Source organism: Ascaphus truei, chromosome 14, assembly GCF_040206685.1.
Source record: "Ascaphus truei isolate aAscTru1 chromosome 14, aAscTru1.hap1, whole genome shotgun sequence".
Lineage (NCBI taxonomy): Eukaryota > Metazoa > Chordata > Amphibia > Anura > Ascaphidae > Ascaphus > Ascaphus truei.
This window is the reverse complement of record NC_134496.1, coordinates 46,647,003-46,667,204: the sequence shown is the minus strand read 5'-3', so window position 1 is coordinate 46,667,204 and position 20,202 is coordinate 46,647,003. Positions and strand designations below refer to the sequence as shown.

Here is a 20,202-nt window from a genome sequence, read left to right as displayed (position 1 = left end):
GGGTCTGAATGGCAACATATTTATTAAGAGCATTTCTGCTGTTGTAACAAGCTGCCCTGCTGCATTTAAATTGTGCACCAAAATCCCTGATTGTGCCACCTCGAAGGTGACAGAGAAAACAACGCAGAAAACCTTCAAGAAAAGTAACGCAACCCGCGCATATATTAATACGCCGACCTGCGCCAATATGAAAATGTAACATTGCCATAAACCCCTCGTCTCATTGCCGACAGACTAGGAAACTGGCAGGAATTAGATTATGCAAACAAATAAGTGACTTAAGGTGGCGCTCCCACAAATACAAATAAGTGATAATATGCTGTGAATGATTAATACAGAGGTGTGATCAGTGAAGTAAAAAATGAAAACAGTGATGGTGCAAGTGTTATTAAGTAAATTATCATTTGTGCAGTAATAGTGGTAAATGTGCAGTTGTGTGGGAAAAAAAGTACACCCTCTTTGAATTTTATGGTTTTACATATCAGGACATAATAACAATCATCTGTTCCTTAGAAGGTCTAAAAATGAGGTAAATACAACCTCATAGGAACAACAACACATGACATATTACACTGTGTCATGATTTATTTAACAAAAATTAAGCCAAAATGGAGAAGCCATGTGTGAAAAACTAAGTACACCTTATGATTCAATAGCTTGTAGAACCACCTTTAGCAGCAATAACTTGAAGTAATCGTTTTCTGTATGACTTTATCAGTCTCACATCGTTGTGGAGGAATTTTGGCCCATTCTTCTTTACAACGTTGCTTCAGTTCATTGAGGTTCGTGGGCATTTGTTTATGCACAGCTCTCATAAGGTCCTGCCACAGCATTTCAATCGGGTTGAGGTCTGGACTTTGACTGGGCTATTGCAACACCTTGATTCTTTTATTTCATATATATATATATATATAATAGAAAAAGAGGAAGTGAAAGCACATCATATATACAAAACAATAGCTCACAATTGGCAAGTGCAGGCATTACAAATAGTATATAAGAAAGATACTTCACCAAAATCAAAAGACCGGGGAAGGAGACTCAACTGTACAGGTATATGAATCTCTCTGTTGAAGGGGCACAGAAACATTGGATACCTATGGGTATAAATTAAATACCCATTTTTTTTGATCTACCAGTAGGGCTGTCTCATTCCCTGGCCTTTTGATTTTGGTAAAGTATCTTTTTTATATACTATTTATGACTCATACACTTGCCAATTGTGAGCTATTATTTTGTATATACTGTATGGTGTGCTTTCTCTTCCTTTTTTTCTATTTTAATCAATATATATATATATATACATACATACATATATACATACACACACACACACACACAGTATATATATTTTAGTTTTCCATCTTTGCCTTTTGCATATAACTACACTTTAAAACAGCTGATTTATCTTCTGCATTTTAAAACAAATCTACCTTCCATATAGATCTGCTTCATATATTTACAACTTCTTGAATAATTATAGTTGACAAGGTCATACTAGTTATTTCAATTAATTCTAATGAGGATTTTGATCACATATTTACTACATGTATTTTTCTAGCCTGCACAGAATGTGGTGTTATAATTCCTGATTAATGTATTCTTGGGAGTTTATGGGGAGATATATTCAGAGGTCGTGTATTCAGCACATTACCCACACGCATAATCACAATATTGTATTCATGCCAGAGTAATTTCACCCTAAATGAGGGGCAAGAAATAATGACTGACTCAAATAATGTCATATGGTCCGTTTATTTTTGAAATAGCGAAAACATAAATTAAAACATATTTTCTATTGTAATACTAGTAACAATTAGAGGTGGGCAAATTTTTGGGTGAATTTGGATCCTCAGTGGATCGGCCGGTTCCTTTGGTCCACGAATTTCAGCGGATCAATCTCAAAAAGGGCGAATCGCGTTTTGCGGATTTTTAATTATTATTACCAATACACGCCGCGGATTCCGCAACCCGGCAAACGGATTTGTAGAATCCAATTTGCGGATTCAGCGATCCGGTGGCAGATTCTTAAGAATCCGCCAACAGATTGCCGAATCCGCGGATTGGTTTCGACAAATCCATCAGTGGATTGTATCCAATGGCAGTTTCTGATGAATCCATGCGGATTACAACCAACCAAGACAGATTTTGGGGGGAAAATGCGAGAAAATCCGGGAAACAGATTTGGGCAGATTCACCTATCTCTAGTAACAATCATGGTGCATTTGATGGTAGACTTTCTGTTCTAGGCTATTTAGGGTCCAAATGTATACAAGAAGTTATTTCATATGCTAAACAATGGAAAACTATCCAATTACAATACACAACAATACAGAATTTACTTTGCCGACACTTTGGATTTTAACTAAACATTTATAGAGCAAGACAATTTACAAAGATGCATTAAAAATGACAGATAAGAGAAATACTGCACATTTACAGTAGAAGAAAAAGAACATCATGGAAAACCATGGCATAAAATGTGTTTTCTGAACTATAAAAATAAAGAATGTTTAAGAATGACTGGCTGTATGAATTTCTATTCTAATCTTCCTCCCCCCTCCAACCCTCCTAACAAAAGAGTATGTCTGAAAAGATTATATGACAGCTGTTGCTAAGTAAACTCTCTGAAAGTTAGGTTTCTGAAAGATAGCTATTTGGAGTAGAAGGTTGAATTCCTTATATGAAGAGTACAAAAAAAAAGCGCAAATCTGCATCATACGCATCCACGTCATCAGTGAGGAATCCCGTATTGAGTCAAATCCCAATACGTTTCGCCTATCCAATACAGCCGGCTTCTTCAGAACTCCTGTGAAACCCGTCTGTATTGGATAGGCGAAACGTTGGTATTTGACCATTTGAGGACACCGTACCGCCAAGTGTAAGTCTCAATCCGGGACTCCTTACTGATGATGCGGATGCACGTGATGCAGAAGCCATCCCACCGGTGAGAAGGAGCAGAGCAAGAACGCCAGGGGATCCAAGATTGGTTGTGTATTCCAGACTGTCAGAGTGGGTAAAGGGCACTCTTAATACACTCACTGTGCTCTTGTACCTGGGAAAGTGAGAGTTCATTTCCTCCTCCCCTCCCCCCTCCCCCCCCCGTTGTACATTAACCCTTTCAGTAAACCATGTTATGCCATGTTCTGTTTGGGTTTTATTTGTGAGGAGATATGCAGCATGTCGTTTTTCCAGCATCCATGCCCATCTCACATTGGAAGTATTTATATTAGAACTGCTGCGAGTCCCTCATTTCTTTTGGAGCACTTTATTCACTGTTGCATTTTGCAATATTATTATCGCTTCACTCATTTACACTTTTTTTGTGCTGTTCACATTTTGACCACACGGTTTTAGAGACAGTTCTAAGGAGCAGCACTGAGGAGTGAATCACTTGTTTTAGTTTAATTATCATAAATTGTGAGTTGTGTTTGCGCTTTTATTGTTTGTGTTCATGAATTCCTAATATGTAAGAAGTTATTCATAAAACATGTTAGGTAGACAAACGATCGTAAGTCCTTGTGAGGAAACGTAATTAGAAAACAATATGCTTACATATGTGATATTTTGTGTATGGTCAAGAACAAGGTTAGTCAGTGTCATCAGAGAAGGAGAAAATCGCCATCTAGAACGCATGTCATGTTGATGTGAATACCATATGTCTGGAAGTGACACGGGTGCTGCGATTTCTGAATCTTGGAAGAAGAAAGGGGATTTAACCATTGCATAGTGCCATGGTTGTATAAGGAAGCTGAAAATGTTAATTCTGACCAGTAAATATGCTCAAGTTGCAGAAACCTGTCCAACAAGACATTTTATTCTGGAAGGCACCAGGTCTGTTGAATTGGTGATACAATGAAGTAAATTAAACAAAATTGTGAGTAATGACAAAGGATGAGCATAGAAAAACAAGTTTTCAATATCCTTTATTCCATTCAGCACACTATCTTATTATACTTATTCCATCTTCCTCTGAATACCTATACCTTCTATTAGTGGTGCAGAAATGCATTCATTTGATATGACATTAATGGGGAAACCAGTCCACAATGGAATATTGCAACAAGGATTAAACAAGACAGCAAGCGTACATTGAAGTAATCAAATAAGATCACAGCATTTCCTCATGAAAAATAAATTGTGCTAAGTCTTATTATTTAAATGTGTTATGGCAACTCTCTAAATCTATGCTTACATTTTTTTTTAAATAACCATAAGCCCTGCACCTACAGTATATATATTTAATTTCTGAGAGCAATTTTTATTTCACAATGGGACCAGACATTAAGTGCAGTAAAATACTTTTATAAACACCGGGCAGAATAAGCTCCTATACAAAATAGAAAAATGTGTTTTGTGCGTTCAAAAGAGAAACATATTCTTACCAATAACCATCAACATCCATGTTCATACATACACTTTTTGTAATTAAAAAAAAAAAAAAATTATATTTGTAATAATGTTTTTAATGGAATTCTTGTTGCAGTAAATCCCCCAAAGTTACTTGTACAGGTACTAAGTGAGCTCAGGAATTTGCTAGAGAGTTTATTCTGTAAAGCATCACATACCAAACTGTATGTAGCACATGGTAAGTCTATATTTTCTCACATTTACAATTTTTCCCTTTTTTAAAAATTCATTTAGAAACCTTTTATACCGTATGGATGAAAGGACGACCCGATTTTCGGTACTTCAAGAAGCACAGGAGCATTGCAAGATGTATAAGTCAAATGAAACACTTCTATCAGCATTGCAAGAGGTGCTGAACTGTATTAGTTCAGCTCAGCAATACTTCAAAGAAAGTCTACAGGTTTTCGAGAATGGCTTAGACAGAAAAGACTGAAATAATATCTATTGGTAACAAAGATATTGTCCAACAAAGATATTAGAAAGGTTAGATAATGTTTTTTATATATATTTTTTTTTATTATGTACAGAGAACTATTACAAGTGTATTTCTCATGTTGTCTGTTTCTATGTGTAATGGAAGTAAACCTAATATAATACACATGGAATGTCAGTCTTTTTTTTACTAGTGCTTAGACATGGTATTATTTCATGCAGTATGATTGAGAAGTAAGGTCCAGTTTTCATTAAAAAAAAAAAAAGCCAATAGCGTTGTTCTTGTTCCCTCACCAAGTGATGACCTGAGAACCAATTGTGTAGGTGTTATGATCTGAAAGTCAGTCTTCGAGAGTGAGAAAAATGTACTTTCTGTTGGTATCCAAGTCATTGGTCTCCTGAGTTACCTGATGTAGTGAGCAAAATATACCATAAAAAGCTCTTACAGTACAATATTACTCAAGTTTCTGACCCGAGTCCATGCCCAGAAAATTAAGGGCCATTTTAGAAAAATGTTAGATAAAAATGTTTAATGTTTTGTATTATGGGTGTGCTTGTTATAAAGTGGTAACATGTCATACAGACAATTCTGGAATTGTGTATCAATGTAATGTATACTGCATTCAAGGACATTTTTGTAATATGCTCAAAAAATACTGTGGAATTCAATATTAGCACACATAAATGCAATTTTCACTAATGGATTTTATGACCACAAAGTGTATTGTGTAGACTTTAAGTGGTGTGCATAGAAATTCATATTTCAGCAAACCTAATTATCTGTACCTTTTGAAATCAGAGTTTTGCTGTACCCTGTATCCTGCCAATGCATTGTCCTAAAATGTATGTATTTATATAGCGCCATTAATGTACATAGCGCTTCACAGCAGTAATACACGTGATAATTATATAAATAACAAATAATACAAATAACAGATAAAGAGAAGACATAAAAGTAACATTTAAGAAAAGGAGTGCCTGCTCCGAAGAGCTTACAATCTAATTGGTTAGTAGGAGGAACATACAGAGACCGTAGGAGGGCGTTCTGGTAAGTGTGTCTGCAAGGGGTCAAGGTTTATGTATGAGGTGTATAGTATTAGCCACGGAGCTACTCATATGCTTCGTTAAGCAGGTGTGTTTTAAGGTGGCTCTTAAAGGTGGATAGAGAGGGTGCTAGTCGGGTATTGAGGGGAAGGGCATGCTAGAGCTTTGGGGCAGTCAGTGAGAAAGGTTTAAGTTGGGAGAGGGCTTTAGATACAAAGGGGGTAGACAGAAGACATCCTTGAGCAGAACGCAAGAGTCGGGATGGTGTATAGCAAGAAATTAGGGCTGAGATGTAAGGAGGGGCAGAAGAGTGTAAAGCTTTAAAAGTGAGGAAGAGAATTGAGTGCGAGATGTGGGATTTTATAGGAAGCCAGGAGAGGGATTTCCGCAGGGGAGATGCTGTGACAGATTTAGGAAAGAGTAGAGTGATGCAGGTTTGTAGATTGTACTTTAATAGAAACAATGTGTACACCATGCTCACAATGGCATAGTATTGTCATGTATTTCTAGTAGGTATACAATCAGCAGTAAGAACAACATGCAAATTCATAGAGGTACAGATATAGCAAGCGTCAGTGCACCCATTAATGCGATGTGTTGTGCTAACGCATTATTTAACAGTAGTGCTATTGAAAACAATGAGTGAAGAGATAACACAAGTGTTATTTAAGTACTGCAGAAGCTACATGGAAATAAGAATCTGATGTTATTTTCAAACTTCTTTCATTGCAATGATAACACATTCCACCACAATTAAACCATTGTACATGTTTTGATTCTGTGTGATGCTTGATGACCTTAAATCCTACTCCTTAATATAATCTTTAATGGCAATGCATTCAAAGGCAGTGAATTTAAAAAAGAAATCCGTTTTAGGCTAATTTTATCAACATTATATTACATTAGAATATTATTAATTAATCGTGGTTAGCCCTGATATGCGGTGGGCAGTGCAACAAATTGTTTTGCAATGCTTTTCATATCTCTGCTGCACACAAACAGATTGCGTGGGATTCAGCCATATGTTTAAAAAGATAACATTCCTATTTTAGCTATTTTATTACACCTAACAGGATTTTCTTTTTCAGTCTAATTATTTTCACAGCACCATTACAACTGTAACTCTAATTTCTTGAAAGTCTATGTCATGGTCAGCATTAGGAAAACGAGGAATGTATACCATCATGCATTTAGATTTTAGATTCTCTGTCTTTTGTTTCTTTTTTTCTTATTAAGAAAGAAGGGTTTCTATTAAAAAAAAATATATCTTCGTGCAAACCAATTAGATGAAAGTTGATCAATTATCTCAGATCAATCCCTTAAGCATGAATGCGTTTATTTTGGAAGCCCATTGCAAGCTTCGTGCTTTCTTGATTGTCAATTATGTTCCTAACCATTTCACCAAATCTTTTCTGTCTCTTTACTATTGTTCAGCAAGACTTTAATACTTTGTGCTAAAGATGTGCGTGAATATTGATACACACTGTCTTGCAAACGTTAAAAAGAAGAAATCCCAGGGAACTATAACACAACAAGAGCAACAAATAAGACAATAGTAAAAGAAAGCCCTGCCCCAGACAGCTTACAATCTAAATAGTATGTTAGGAGACAGAAAACTAAGGAGTAGCACAGAATTTGGTAACAAGTGACTATGATAGTTGGTAAGTGTAACTGCGGTGTATGTGGGGCAGTAACCATGAATCCAGGCTATTGAAATGCTTCCTTTAAGAGGCGAGATGTTAGGTGTGACTGAAAGGTGGAGGAAAAAAAGTGCTTGGAGTATATGGGAGTATACAGAGTGTGAGTAAGTGCCCTCAGGTAAGGGGCAGTGATGAAAAAAAGGTTTAAGGTGAGAGAGAGCAGTGAAGATGGAAGTGGTGGAAAGGAAACCATTATGAGCAGAACGTACGAGATGAGCAGGAGCATAACGAGCTGATATAGGGAGGGGTGGGAGAGTGGCGAGCCTTGAAGCTAAAAGGAGAACTATGTACGTGATCCAGAACTAGGGTCACTAGGTGGCTTCTCCAAATATACTGGACACAATGGTGAAAAGTGCGACGCACTCAAGACACACGCGTTCAAGACACACATATTTGAGAGACACATACACCGCTCTCCACTCCATGCTGTTTCCTCTCCTGAGGCACCTGACACCTCCTCCTGATTGGTTGCATTACCCAGAAGCAGCTAATCATGATGGAGAAAGCTGTCCAGCCACCTCACAACTGTCCTGCTCTCTCCCTCTTCAATCCCCCAAGCCGGTCATATCACTATGTCCAGAGAGGTAATACCGGACACATGCATGTCTAGTTCTACCTTAATTTTTTTACTGGACAGTGTCCAAATACAGGACAGTCTGGGTCAATAACCCTAGATGAACTTGATGAGTATCCATGAGAGGGATTTAAAGAGACGAGCAGGCACTGTTCTGGGGGAAGTGAAAGGATTCTAGCTGAAGAATTGTAGATATATTGCAAAGGAGAAAGCTGCAAGACTTGTTAGTAGTGGGTAGTAGTAGTCTAATCCACATGGAGAGGATAAGGGCATCTATTAGCATTTTAGCAAAGGGTGGATCTTGGCAATATTACGGAGGGAGAAGTTTTAGCAAGAGCATGAATGTAAATGGAGAAGGGGAGAGAGGAGCCAAATATCACACGTAGGCAATGGGCTTTGGCGACTGGGTAATTAGGCCAGGTTTAGGAGGATATTTGAAGAGCTAAGAGGCAATCAGAGACTTGAGACTGGATTGCCGGTTTGAGGTTAGGTTAGGGGTTTGTGTGTGTATATATATATATATACAGCTCAACCCCATTATAGCGCGATCCGCTACAATGTGGATCCGATTATAATGCAGTCTGAGAGTGGCTCCCAATTTTAAACCATCTCCAATTTATTTTTATTTTTTTAGCGAAATGGTGTAGCAGATAGAGAATCGCTACCAGTGTATGAATGATCATGGGTTTGATTCCTGCATGGTATGGTAAAATTATTATTTTATTTTTATTTTAATTATAATGTATAATTTATAAATTATTATTTTATTTATTTTATAATTAATTATATTAAATAATTAATTATATTAAATAATAATTTCTAAATGTATTTATATTATTATAATATTATATTATTATAATATTCGAATCCGGCTGCTAGAGTAATACATCAGGGCTTCCCATCAGATCGCTTCACGATTAAGAGTGGCACGAGACAGGGATGCCCGTTATCACCCCTTTTATTTGCGCTATGCATGGAACACCTGGCCGTGCAAATTTGGAACAATCTGGATATAGCAGGAATTCAAGTAAATAACCAGAGTTACAAAGTGGCGCTTTATGCGGATGATGTATTTTTGACACTATCGTAACCACTCACCTTTCTGCCTAATCTATTCAGCCTGCTTGAAAAATGTCATTGAATCTCTGGTTTCAAAATCAACCAAACAAATTCAGAGCCTTGAATATTAATTTACTAAAAGAAACAGAGTAACTTATAGAGATCCATTTTAATTTTAAATGGCAACCAAAGGCAATTAAATATTTAGGAGTCTATATTACTAATAACTATAAAACTCTATATAAGGCACATTTCCCCAAAATACTACAAGCATTGTCTTCTGGAACCGGGATCACATGTGTGATGTGAGTGAGTCCGGTGGTTTAACTCATCCCCTTTTGAGAGCACACAGAGTCCTTTTTTTATTCTTCAAATTTAATGGGGAAGTCAAAAACAATAAAGGGTACTTGCAGATGGTAATGTGTGGTGAGAGAGTGCTTCTCTATGTGAAGGTGCTTTGTTATGGGGGACAGTAAAAAGGATGGCCTTTGCATGGGCTGTAATGTTGGACGCATGTACTCACTAAGCCAGCAAGTTAGATCTAAAGCACATGTTCCTGTCATAAGCAGGAAGGGTCTAAGGACAAAAGTAACTGCTACTGTATAAAGGCAGGGGCGCAAGCTGGACTAAACCAACCTTCTAGCTAAGGAGATTGGAAGGTTGCCAGGGCAACCAACTAAGGCTGTGTAAGGGACATATGTAGCAAGATTGTTGCCTTTACACATGCAGCTAGCTGCTGGAACAGGGGGAATTACAGGCAGCTGAACAAGGGAGACAGGGATAATCAATACTGCAAAGGGAGACAGAAAATGTGTAATCCTGTTCCAGGACACATTGAGAGAAGATATTGGAACTTGGTCCACTTACAACATATCTTGGGTCGGCAAGATCTATTGTATCAAGATGAATCTTCTTCTCTGTATCCTTTATCTGTTTCAGACCTTACCAATTCCATTAGTAAGGTAGGATATACTATCACTCCAATCACTGGTCTCAAAGTTTATTTGGAATTACAAAAGACCGAGAGTAAGGGGAAGGATCTTGAATAGGCCAACATTGGCCGGGGGGCTAGCTGTACCTTGTTTGTTGTCCTATTATAAAGTGCCCAATTATGCCAAATCTCCCAATGGCACATTGACCCCAGCCTTAAACGCTGGGGGGCATTGGAAAAGGAAGTGTGTGCGCCACTGGAGCTGCACAATTTAATTTGGTCCCCAAATCAGATAGTAAAATTTATCAGAGAGCCGCTATCCTCAATGATAACTCGTTAGCAGTCTGGGAGTCGACTAAATTCAGATGCTCTCTGACCACCAAAAATGATCTCATGTCCCCCTTAATTGACAACTGGGATTTCGTTCCAGACCTGAATATCAAAGATTTCGGTATTTGGAAACAGAGTGGGTTTACTAGCTCAAAGATCTGGAGGACAGAATCATTATTAAAACTTTTGAACAAATTAAGTCAGAAAAGGACATTCCACATTCAGAATTTTTTAGATACTTCCAGATATGTGCATTTTATAACAAATTCTCGGCCCACCCACCATTAACCAATTTCAAAAAGCTCTGTATTTTAGAAACAGACACAAGTGGACTCTCATGTATAAGGAAGTAACCTGTTCTGGTCTGGTGTATGCTAAAAAGTTACAGTATATTTCCCAGTGGAAGCGGACCTGGGAGAGGTGCCAGAAGAAGAGGATGGAGATGCGATTTTCGCGGCAGCAGCTAAGAGCTCGATTTGCACGTCGTTAAGGGAGAACGCATATAAAGTTTTAATGAGATGTTATCTCACCCCACTGAAATAATCAAAATGTGTTCCAGGTTACCCACCATTGTGCCCAAAACAAAGTGGAGTACAGGCAGATTTGTTACATATACTGTGCTCATACCCTAAGTTGGTGCCCCATTGGGAACAAATTAGAGATTGGTTAAAGAGGATGTTGGGCCTCACAATTCCTTTAGACCCGTGGCTATTCCTATTAAACAGACCAATGAAAGACTTATCTAGGGTCGAGTGTAAGTTAGTTGCTCATTTTGCAATGGCAACAAGGTGTCAGATCACAGCATTCTGGAAACAGTAGGACAGTAAAGTCCGCTGTACGACAGCACTAGATCACACTACATGGTACAATAGTATAGTATAACCAAAACAAGAGAAAGCACAGCGCTCAGAACATCCAATAGTGTAATGATATGATGGAATAGATTTTAAAACAATTTTAATGGTAATATATAAAACTAAAATGGAGCGTGTTAAAAACTCCTTAGAGCAAAAATGGAACTTCAAAAATGGATGCTCAAATACAGTACTGATGTAACTATCCCCTACAATAGGGTAAGGAGAAAAGGGCTGGGTAGCCTGACAAAAATAGATGTTTGAGCCTACTAGGAGGAAGAGAGCTCCTAAGCAAGCTCCCACGACCACTCTACAATAGTATCAATAGAATCTATATTACAGGAATATAGCAGAGATGTCCGTACTTAGAGTAAGTAAATTGAACATATGGTGTCCATTGATCACTGTAGATGAAAAACAGATAGGCGGCTCATGAAAGTACTATCAGCCTATGGTGAGTCAAAATCTGAGATGCAACAGCAGTACGTGATAAAGCAATAAAAAACAGCTGAGGGGATCAGAGCTCAGAGAAGCTCCCCCTCCGTAAGTCACATGTAAATGGAAGGTAAATATCCCATCAGCTATTGTACCCTGTATCAAAACATATGATGGGGTGCAATATTGTGGCTGTGTGGAGTTAACACTCAAGAGGTGATTGTATGCCAGCTGCATATAACCTCATGTGTACATGGGAATAACTATGAGATCACTGAAAGCTACTTAAATACTTGCAGTACTGAAGTCATGCGAAAATCGTTGTGCGGTCTATAAAAATAAAGCGTACTGTGCTCTTTTCTTCCAACCCATAACGCACCCGCCACTCGCCAACAAACTGTAAAGGACCAGCCCAAGTTCTGAGCAGTTTACTAATCTTCAGGGTTTCATTCAGTACGGCTCCTGTGTATCCTTCATGTGAGCAAGTCAAATCATGGTCAAGAGACTATTCAGATAAGGAGCTCAGTTTGGACCAATCGGGGGTTAATCATGCAAAGCAATTTGTTTTAAAAAAAAAAAAAAAACACCTCTGCAAATACTGTACTAGAACTGGGTTTTATTGGCTACAAATTCTGCTGTGTTGAGTGTTACTGTCAATATCAATATCAGTAAGGGCTGCAGGAGCGGCTCAGTGAGTAAAGACACTGACTCTGATCACAATGACACAGAGTGTGAATCAGGGAGAACCTGGTTCATTATCCTAGTGTCATCTCCTTGTGACCTTGGGCAAGTCACTTTATATCTCCCTGTTGTCTTAGGCACAAAAAAACATAGATTGTGAGCTCCTCTGGGCAAGGATTGTTTCTGTTACAATCCAAAATTATCATTGTGAAGAGTCCCGTTGGGAAAAAAGCACTACATGAAATAAAGTTGTTATTGTTATAGAAGAATAATCATTAATATTTCTTTAAACACGTTTACACTGAATAATTATTACGTTGCAATATCATTTGGCAGTGAGGATTTTCTTATCTAATAATATATGGGGTGCGAGATACATTAATGCTTGGTAAAATATTTTTGTTATAAAACCACTGTTGTGTATTTGATATACAGTGTGCAGATATATATATTTCTGTTATTCTTTTTGCATTCAATAAGGAATATATGTTCTCCCGTACCACGGTGTATATCTAGTGCAAGGACACTACATCCAAATAAATAACAATACCCCAGGCCCCATTTCTGACCCAACTTTGTTTTTGGATAACTGTGTGTCAAAATTATTCTTTTAATTGTAACCTTTGTAAACTTTCTTGCACTGGCTATTAGGTTAATTTTAAGAAGATTTTCCAACCGTTGAATAAAAAAAAAAAAAAAAAAAAATGAATATAAATGAATGTCACAGTAAATATTGGAAATTTCCAATCTAGTATTAATTTAAAAATGCAATGTGTTAGGTTTATCAAGTAGAATGAGAATATGTTTTATGTCATTTGCATAATATAAATATGTCCTTATTATACTGGATACCTTCCCTTTTTCTGCTTCAGTAGTTTGAGAAGAAAAAAAAAGAATAGATAAGATGCTGAAGAATTCTAATAGACCTTCCAGATATATTGCAGCTTGTTAAAATTTAATGCCGGCCAGAATACTGGAAGGTCAGATAATGTCTTTGAAAATCTGCCAGGTCCCTTTTGATAACTCATTCTGGTTTTAAAAGGGAAAATCCTCGTTAGAAAAAGCCTAACGCTTATTAATTTATACTCTGGAGTCAGATTTGGAATATTAAGTGGTGGACATCTCGTAATGCATTTATTAAATATCAAAGACCATATGTTTTCACCCGTTGTCTTAACGTATTGGTTAATTAGCCTAGCACAGGGGTGGCCAACTTCTGTCTTCAAGGGCCACCAACAGGTCGGGTTTTAAGGATAGCCCTGCTTCAGCACAGGTGTCCCAATTAGTGGCTCAGTCAGTTCTCAGCCATAATGAGTGAGCCACAGATTGGGCCACCTGTGCTGAAGCAGGGATATCCCTAATAGCTGGCCTGTTGGTGACTTGAGAACTGGAGTTGGTCACCCCTGACCTAGCACAATGGAATAGTAAAAATAGATTTGTAACTGGGGCCAAATATTACCCCCAAAAAACACTGCACGTGTCTTTATTTTCCCTTCCCAGTACAATGAAGAACTGAGCAATAAAATGTAAACACAAAAAGGGGTTAACATATAAAGTAAAATGCATAAGAACAGAGGTTCTCAACAACTCCAGTCCTCAAAGACTCCTAACAGTCCAGGTTTTAAGGATATCCCTGCTTGAGCACAGGTGATTTGGTCTTAATGATTGCGACACCTGTGCTACTGTGAGGGTATTCTTAAAACCTGGACAGTTAGGGCGACTGGAGGACTGGAGTTGGGAACTAGATGAAGGTGTACGGGATGTATAGATTGCTGGTTCATCACGTTACTGAGACAGTAAGCGCAGTCAAATATTAGTAAAACAATACAGTTTCCATGTTTCCTTCTGTAAGTAGGACTTAGACACATCAGGAATAGAGTGAAAGAAAAATCAACCAAGAGACAAGATAATTCCCCCAAATTCTTCAAGGGAATGCTCTACATGGCAACATTTCATCATCTGGAGAAGGGGTTCTCAACTCCAGTCCTCATGCCCCCCCACCCCCCACGGGTCAGGTTTTCTGGATATCCCTACTTCAGCACAGGTGGCTCAATCCATCCGTGCGTCTCTGAATGAGCCACCAGTGCCGAAGCTGGGATATCCAGAAAACCTCACATGAGGGGGGGGGGCTTGAGGACTGGAGTTGATCACCCCTGATCTAGAGTTCAGTGATGGACTGGTATAGAGGATCTGTACTGAAGGTATTTTGGTCTCTCAAGTACATGTATGATAGCTATGACCTTCAGATTAGTTATTTATTGCTCAGGCAGTTAGCGTGGAGACTGCAGTTGCACCTGACAATTTGATGCAGCTTATGATTTGTCAGTAGCAGTCTGTACTGTATTATGCAGACTTTGGATATGTTGATTTAAGATCTGAAGATGTTCTGGATACTAACAGTATTTCCGGAGGTCACACCTCTGGGTCTGGTTCCGGAGGTCACACCTCTGGGTCTGCTTTCCGGAGGTCACACCTCTGTGCCTGGTTTCCAGAGGTCACACCTCCATGTCTGGTTTCCGGAGGTCACACCTCTGTGTCTGCTTTCCGGCGGTCACAGCTCTGTGTCTGGTTTCCGGAGGTCGGAAAGAGTGTTATATCCCTGGCGCTCGGCACTTATATCAAACTATATATAAAGGATATATACAACCAGATTAGACGGTTATGGCAGATCCAATGAAGTGCTCCACGTGTAGATGGTTAAACATGGAATGACAATAGAAAAAATAACATAGAGTAATCCTGTATAATAACCAAAACAGATAGATACAAACACACAAAAACACAATACAGACAGCAAATGCTGAGAACAAACAGTTGACTGATATTAATAAAATGACATTTAATAAAACACATTAATAACCACAAATGATGTAAAGATTAAGAATGAATAGGTCCCATTAATACACTCTGACTGTGGCTGGAATACCCGCTTACCAGAAGCAAGAAGGTATCAGGCAGTGGATAATTAAACAGTATCCCCTCTCATCATGGCCGGTCAGCTCCAAGCGGTCACACGCTGCAAGTCGGCCTCTGCCTCCGGGCGGGGTACTCCCCTGCTCTCACAGGGACAGACTTCTGCAGATCTGTGGCTCCAACCTCCATCTCCCGAGCAGCCTGCACATGCGCAGTCGCAGCTGCAGATCCGGCTGCAGCGTGTGACCGCTTGGAGCTGACCGGCCATGATGAGAGGGGATACTCTTTAATTATCAACTGCCTGATACCTTCTTGCTTCTGGTAAGCGGGTATTCCAGCCACAGTCAGAGTGTATTAATGGGACCTATTCATTCTTAATCTTTACATCATTTGTGTTTATTAATGTGTTTTATTAAATGTCATTTTATTAATATCAGTCAACTGTTTGTTCTCAGCATTTGTTGTCTGTATTGTGTTTTTGTGTGTTTGTATCTATCTGTTTTGGTTATTATACAGGATTACTCTATGTTATTTTTTCTATTGTCATTCCATGTTTAACCATCTACACGTGGAGCACTTCATTGGATCTGCCATAATCATCTGGATCTGGTTGTATATATCCTTTATATATAGTTTGATATAAGTGCCGAGCGCCAGGGATATAACACTCTTTCCATTCTATCTGTCTGACCTGGGGTCAGAGTTATATCATAGGCAGCTAGCCTTTCCTTTCTAGAAATTAGCACTACCTTTATTGTTTTTCTGGTTTCCGGAGGTCACACCTCTGTGCCTGGTTTCCGGAGGTCACACTTCTGTGCCTGGTTTCCGGAGGTCACACCTCTGTGCCTGGTTTCCGGAGGCCACACTTCATGTGTTTGGTTTCCGGAGGTCACACCTCTGTGCCTGGTTTCCGTAGGTCACACCCCTGTGTGTGATTTCCAGAGGTCACACCTCTGTGCCTGGTTTCCGTAGGTCACACCTCTGTGTCTGGTTTGTGAAGGTCACACATCTGTGTCTGGTTTCCGGAGGTCACACCTCTGTGTCTGGTTTGCGAAGGTCACACATCTGTGTCTGGTTTCCGGAGGTCACACCTCTGTGTCTGGTTTCCGGAGGTCACACCTCTGTGTCTGGTTTCCGGAGGTCACACCTCTGTGTCTGGTTTCCGAAGGTCACACCTCTGTGTCTGGTTTCCAAAGGTCACACCTCTGTGTCTGGTTTTCGGAGGTCACACCTCTGTGTCTGGTTTCCGGAGGTCACACCTCTGTGTCTGTTTTCTGGAGGTCACACCTGTGTGTGTGGTTTCCGGAGGTCACATCTCTGTGTCTGGTTTCCAGAGGTCACACCTCTGTGTCTGGTTTCCAATTCGCTTGAGGCTGAATAGCAAAATGTGAATTACTTTAACCAGAGCTTCATCATATTGTTTTCTAAATAAACTGCATGCATACTGTATATCTTTGAGTTTGTAAGCAACCAATTAAATATGAATGCACCATTAAGCAAAGAATTACCCCCACATACCTTATTTAGTTATTTCCTTTTAGCCATAAATGATATAAACTTTAACTTTATTTAGACATTACTTCTTGTAATTTGTAACTCTAACCTTCACAACTTACAATTTGCAAGTTTCTGCCTACTTGAGTAATGCTCAAACTTGAAAATTCTGGTCAGACTAAATGTTAGTAAATTATAGTAATAACAATCACTATATATTCATTTTATTAATGATGTATTTAAAAAATGAGATAAAGGAATTAACAGTTTTAAAAAGCAGCAAATGCGGAATTGCTAAATTATTTCAAACACATATGATGTTTATTAAGCGGGAACATAAAGTATTAATTTGCAATAACATTGATACAAAGTTAAGAAATGTAATTATTACACAGAACTAAATATTTTGTTGTAGAACAAGCCAACAGCCCATGTTAAGTGGATGATTAAAAAATAATGAAGCTACTGTCATTGAAAATCTGTTTACCCTGCTGTTCCCTAACCCAGCAAGATACAGTAGAATTACTGAGCCACCTGTGCTGAAGCAGGGATATTCTGAAAACCAGAGCTATTGTTGGCCATTGAGGATTGAACTGGCCATCCCTTCAATTCCTAAAAGAAGATGTAACATATATTCCATGTGCAGAATTCTGAATACTCTGCATGTTGTCAGTGATGGGGTTTAAGAATATTCTGCAGTCTGTGCATGTAGGCAACCTTTTAAGTCAGGATAAGAGTTCATGTCATAACATTTACTGCTATTAATTGTAATGAAAATATTTCAACTTGGAAAATAGACTGAAGTAGTGAGTGATAAGAAAAAAGTGGGATGACACCCTCTGACTGCTGTAACAGTTATTGATAGATACCTCCTAGGCTTTTTAATTACATTTTTTAAATGGATCTATATGTATGTGTATATATTTCCAATTGGTCAATTACTTCATGTTGCATAAATAACTATACTAAACAGTTCCATTATTTAAAATCTATTGCATTGAACTATTGCTTTTGTTCACCTTTATAATATAATTATATTTGACTAAATATGTATCATTAAAATATTTGTATACCGTTTCCTCAGTTCTAAGCTTTCATCTGTCCTGAGCTGGTAACTTTGCTTCATTCTTTATCAGTGTGCACATATTGACTATTGTATCTCCATATCATGGATTGTATGGACAAGTGCATAGAAAATAAACATTTCACAACACTCTAGAGCAGGGGAGCCAACTCCAGTTCTCACGGGCTACCAATAGGTCAGTCGAAGACTGAGCCACCTGTCTTGAAGCAGGGATATCCTGAAAATCTGACCTGTCGGTAGCCCTTGAGGACTGGAGTTGGCTACACCTGCTCTAGAAGGTTTTAATAGACATGTTGTTTAATGGGAAAAAAGCTAAACACACACACACACACACATATATCTCATAGAGATTATCCATGAACAGGGAAAACCACAGATATGGAAAATGGATCAAACTTAGTAAGAGAAAACTATCTTGTCTGAAATTTGTGTTCTGAGTTAGGTAAATACATGGCAGTAAATACTTGTTTACTCTTTACAGAATTCAATGCATGATGATGATAATAAGACCCTCCAAGGCAATAATTGCTTCACTGTAGGGAGCTTCTGCATCTCAAATTGCTCAGCATCTGGGCTTTAAATCATTTGTGCTCCTGTTGGGTAATATAGCCAGCAAAATAGGCAGGCAGGCAAGGAGCATTTTCCAACGTACACAGCATGATCATGTTGTGAATGCAGTTAGAACTCAACTTATTATCATCAGGAGCTGTTACCCAAACCAAGGGTAAAAAAATCATGAACCAGAAACGATATAATGATGCTTTAATAGAGTTCAGCTGTCTTCTATTTTTTTTAATGCACCTAATTACAAATGTGGTTGCCAGTTTTTTTTTCTGTTTTACTACTGCTGAGAACAAATAAAAGTTTACAGAGTTAAAAGAATTCTGCTATTACCCTGTTCACTGTTAAGGTGTCTGTAATGCATCAGTATGTTCAGTAGACTGATTCCGGTTGTAGACCTTGCAGTACCATGCCTTCTCAATGTATATGTTTTGTTGCATGAAGCCTAGATTTACATTATATGCTGGTTCCTACTGACTGATGTTAGAAGTGCAGAAAGCAAGAACTGCAGAATCGCACCCTGTAACACAGTATTTTTTTTATTATTCCAAATGTAGAGACCTCTCTGAACAGGAACAAAGAATAAGAGAAGATGGTGGAGAGGTCAAAGAATGCACATTTTAGAAGGGTCTGTTGCTCAATACTTACTGGTCTGGGATCAATGTTTGAGATAATGTTGTCCTTGCAATTGTGTGCATACTGTATGTATTTTTTACTCCCAGGGAATATGTGCTGTGATTTGCTGGGATGTTTAGTCAGGAAGTCCACAAATGTTTTGGCAGCATGAAAGAGCAGAAGTAGGGTTGCCAGGTGACCTCCAAAAATACTGGACACAATGGTGAAAGGTGTGACGTGCTCAAGACGCACAGACACTTCTCTCCCCACTCCATGCTGTTTCCTCCTCTCCTTGGCCGTGCCCCCTGGCTCCAAACACCTCCTCCTGATTGGCTGCATTACCCAGCAGCCAATCAGGAGGGAGGAAGCTGCCCAGCCCACTAGCAACAGCCCTGCTCTCTCCCTGCTGAGGGAAATCCCATGCCCCCCAAGCCGGCCAGGTGACTATGTCCAGAGAGTTAATACCGGTATACACATACATGTCCAGTATTACCTTTAGTGTTTTACTGGGCAGTGTCTAATTACAGGATGGTCCAGTTCAATATGGGACACCTGGAAACCCTAAGCAGAGGAGCAGGAAAGGCTATTGATCATTACAAATCTGCTTACTGAACTGTGCTAGGTGTCCTTGTGATACAGATACCTTTATAGGGGTTATTGACTTCAATGGGAGTTTTCTGCCCCGATCGGCGCACTCTGTTTAACCCCTTCAGTGGCCGATGGTCCTGCCACCTCAGTGGCCACCGGCCCCCCGGCATTGATGGATCTCCTGACCACTCTTTGAAACGATCGTGGGATCCCTTCCGGGTTCTGGTCGCCGGACTGGATGTAAAGGGGAAGGGGGGGGTGAATAAGAGAAAGAGAAGGGGATGGGTCTACACCATCATTGAAGTCCCGTGGAGAGCAAATCGTGGACGGCCCAAAGAAAATGGACAAATGGCCATCATGTACAGTGCCCTGGCCATTTGTTGAATAACCGCTATTGCCATAAAGTAGAAGCCAATTCTACAAATATTATACACCATTTATTCCAAATACAGTTTAATATGACTGTTAAAAACAGCATGTCACTTTTACACATGCAG

The 20,202-nt window shown here is 39.0% G+C and overlaps 1 protein-coding gene across 3 annotated transcripts in view; it reads left to right on the top strand.

The window, feature by feature from the left end:
• NAALADL2 (N-acetylated alpha-linked acidic dipeptidase like 2) overlaps positions 1-19,944 on the top strand; it is a 418,513-nt gene extending 398,569 nt beyond the window's left edge. The window contains exons 14-15 of one of the 3 annotated variants that reach the window (XR_012788046.1): positions 4,645-4,893; positions 19,060-19,944. Coding sequence is in view for 2 of the 3 variants with exons in the window: in XM_075570757.1 (XP_075426872.1) it covers positions 4,645-4,843 (199 nt within the window). In the remaining variant the exon portion in view is untranslated. Of the gene's footprint in view, positions 1-4,644; positions 5,440-19,059 lie in introns of those variants that run through there. The other 2 variants (XM_075570757.1, XM_075570756.1) reach the window with 2 other exon arrangements.
• Positions 19,945-20,202: the final 258 nt, after the last annotated feature.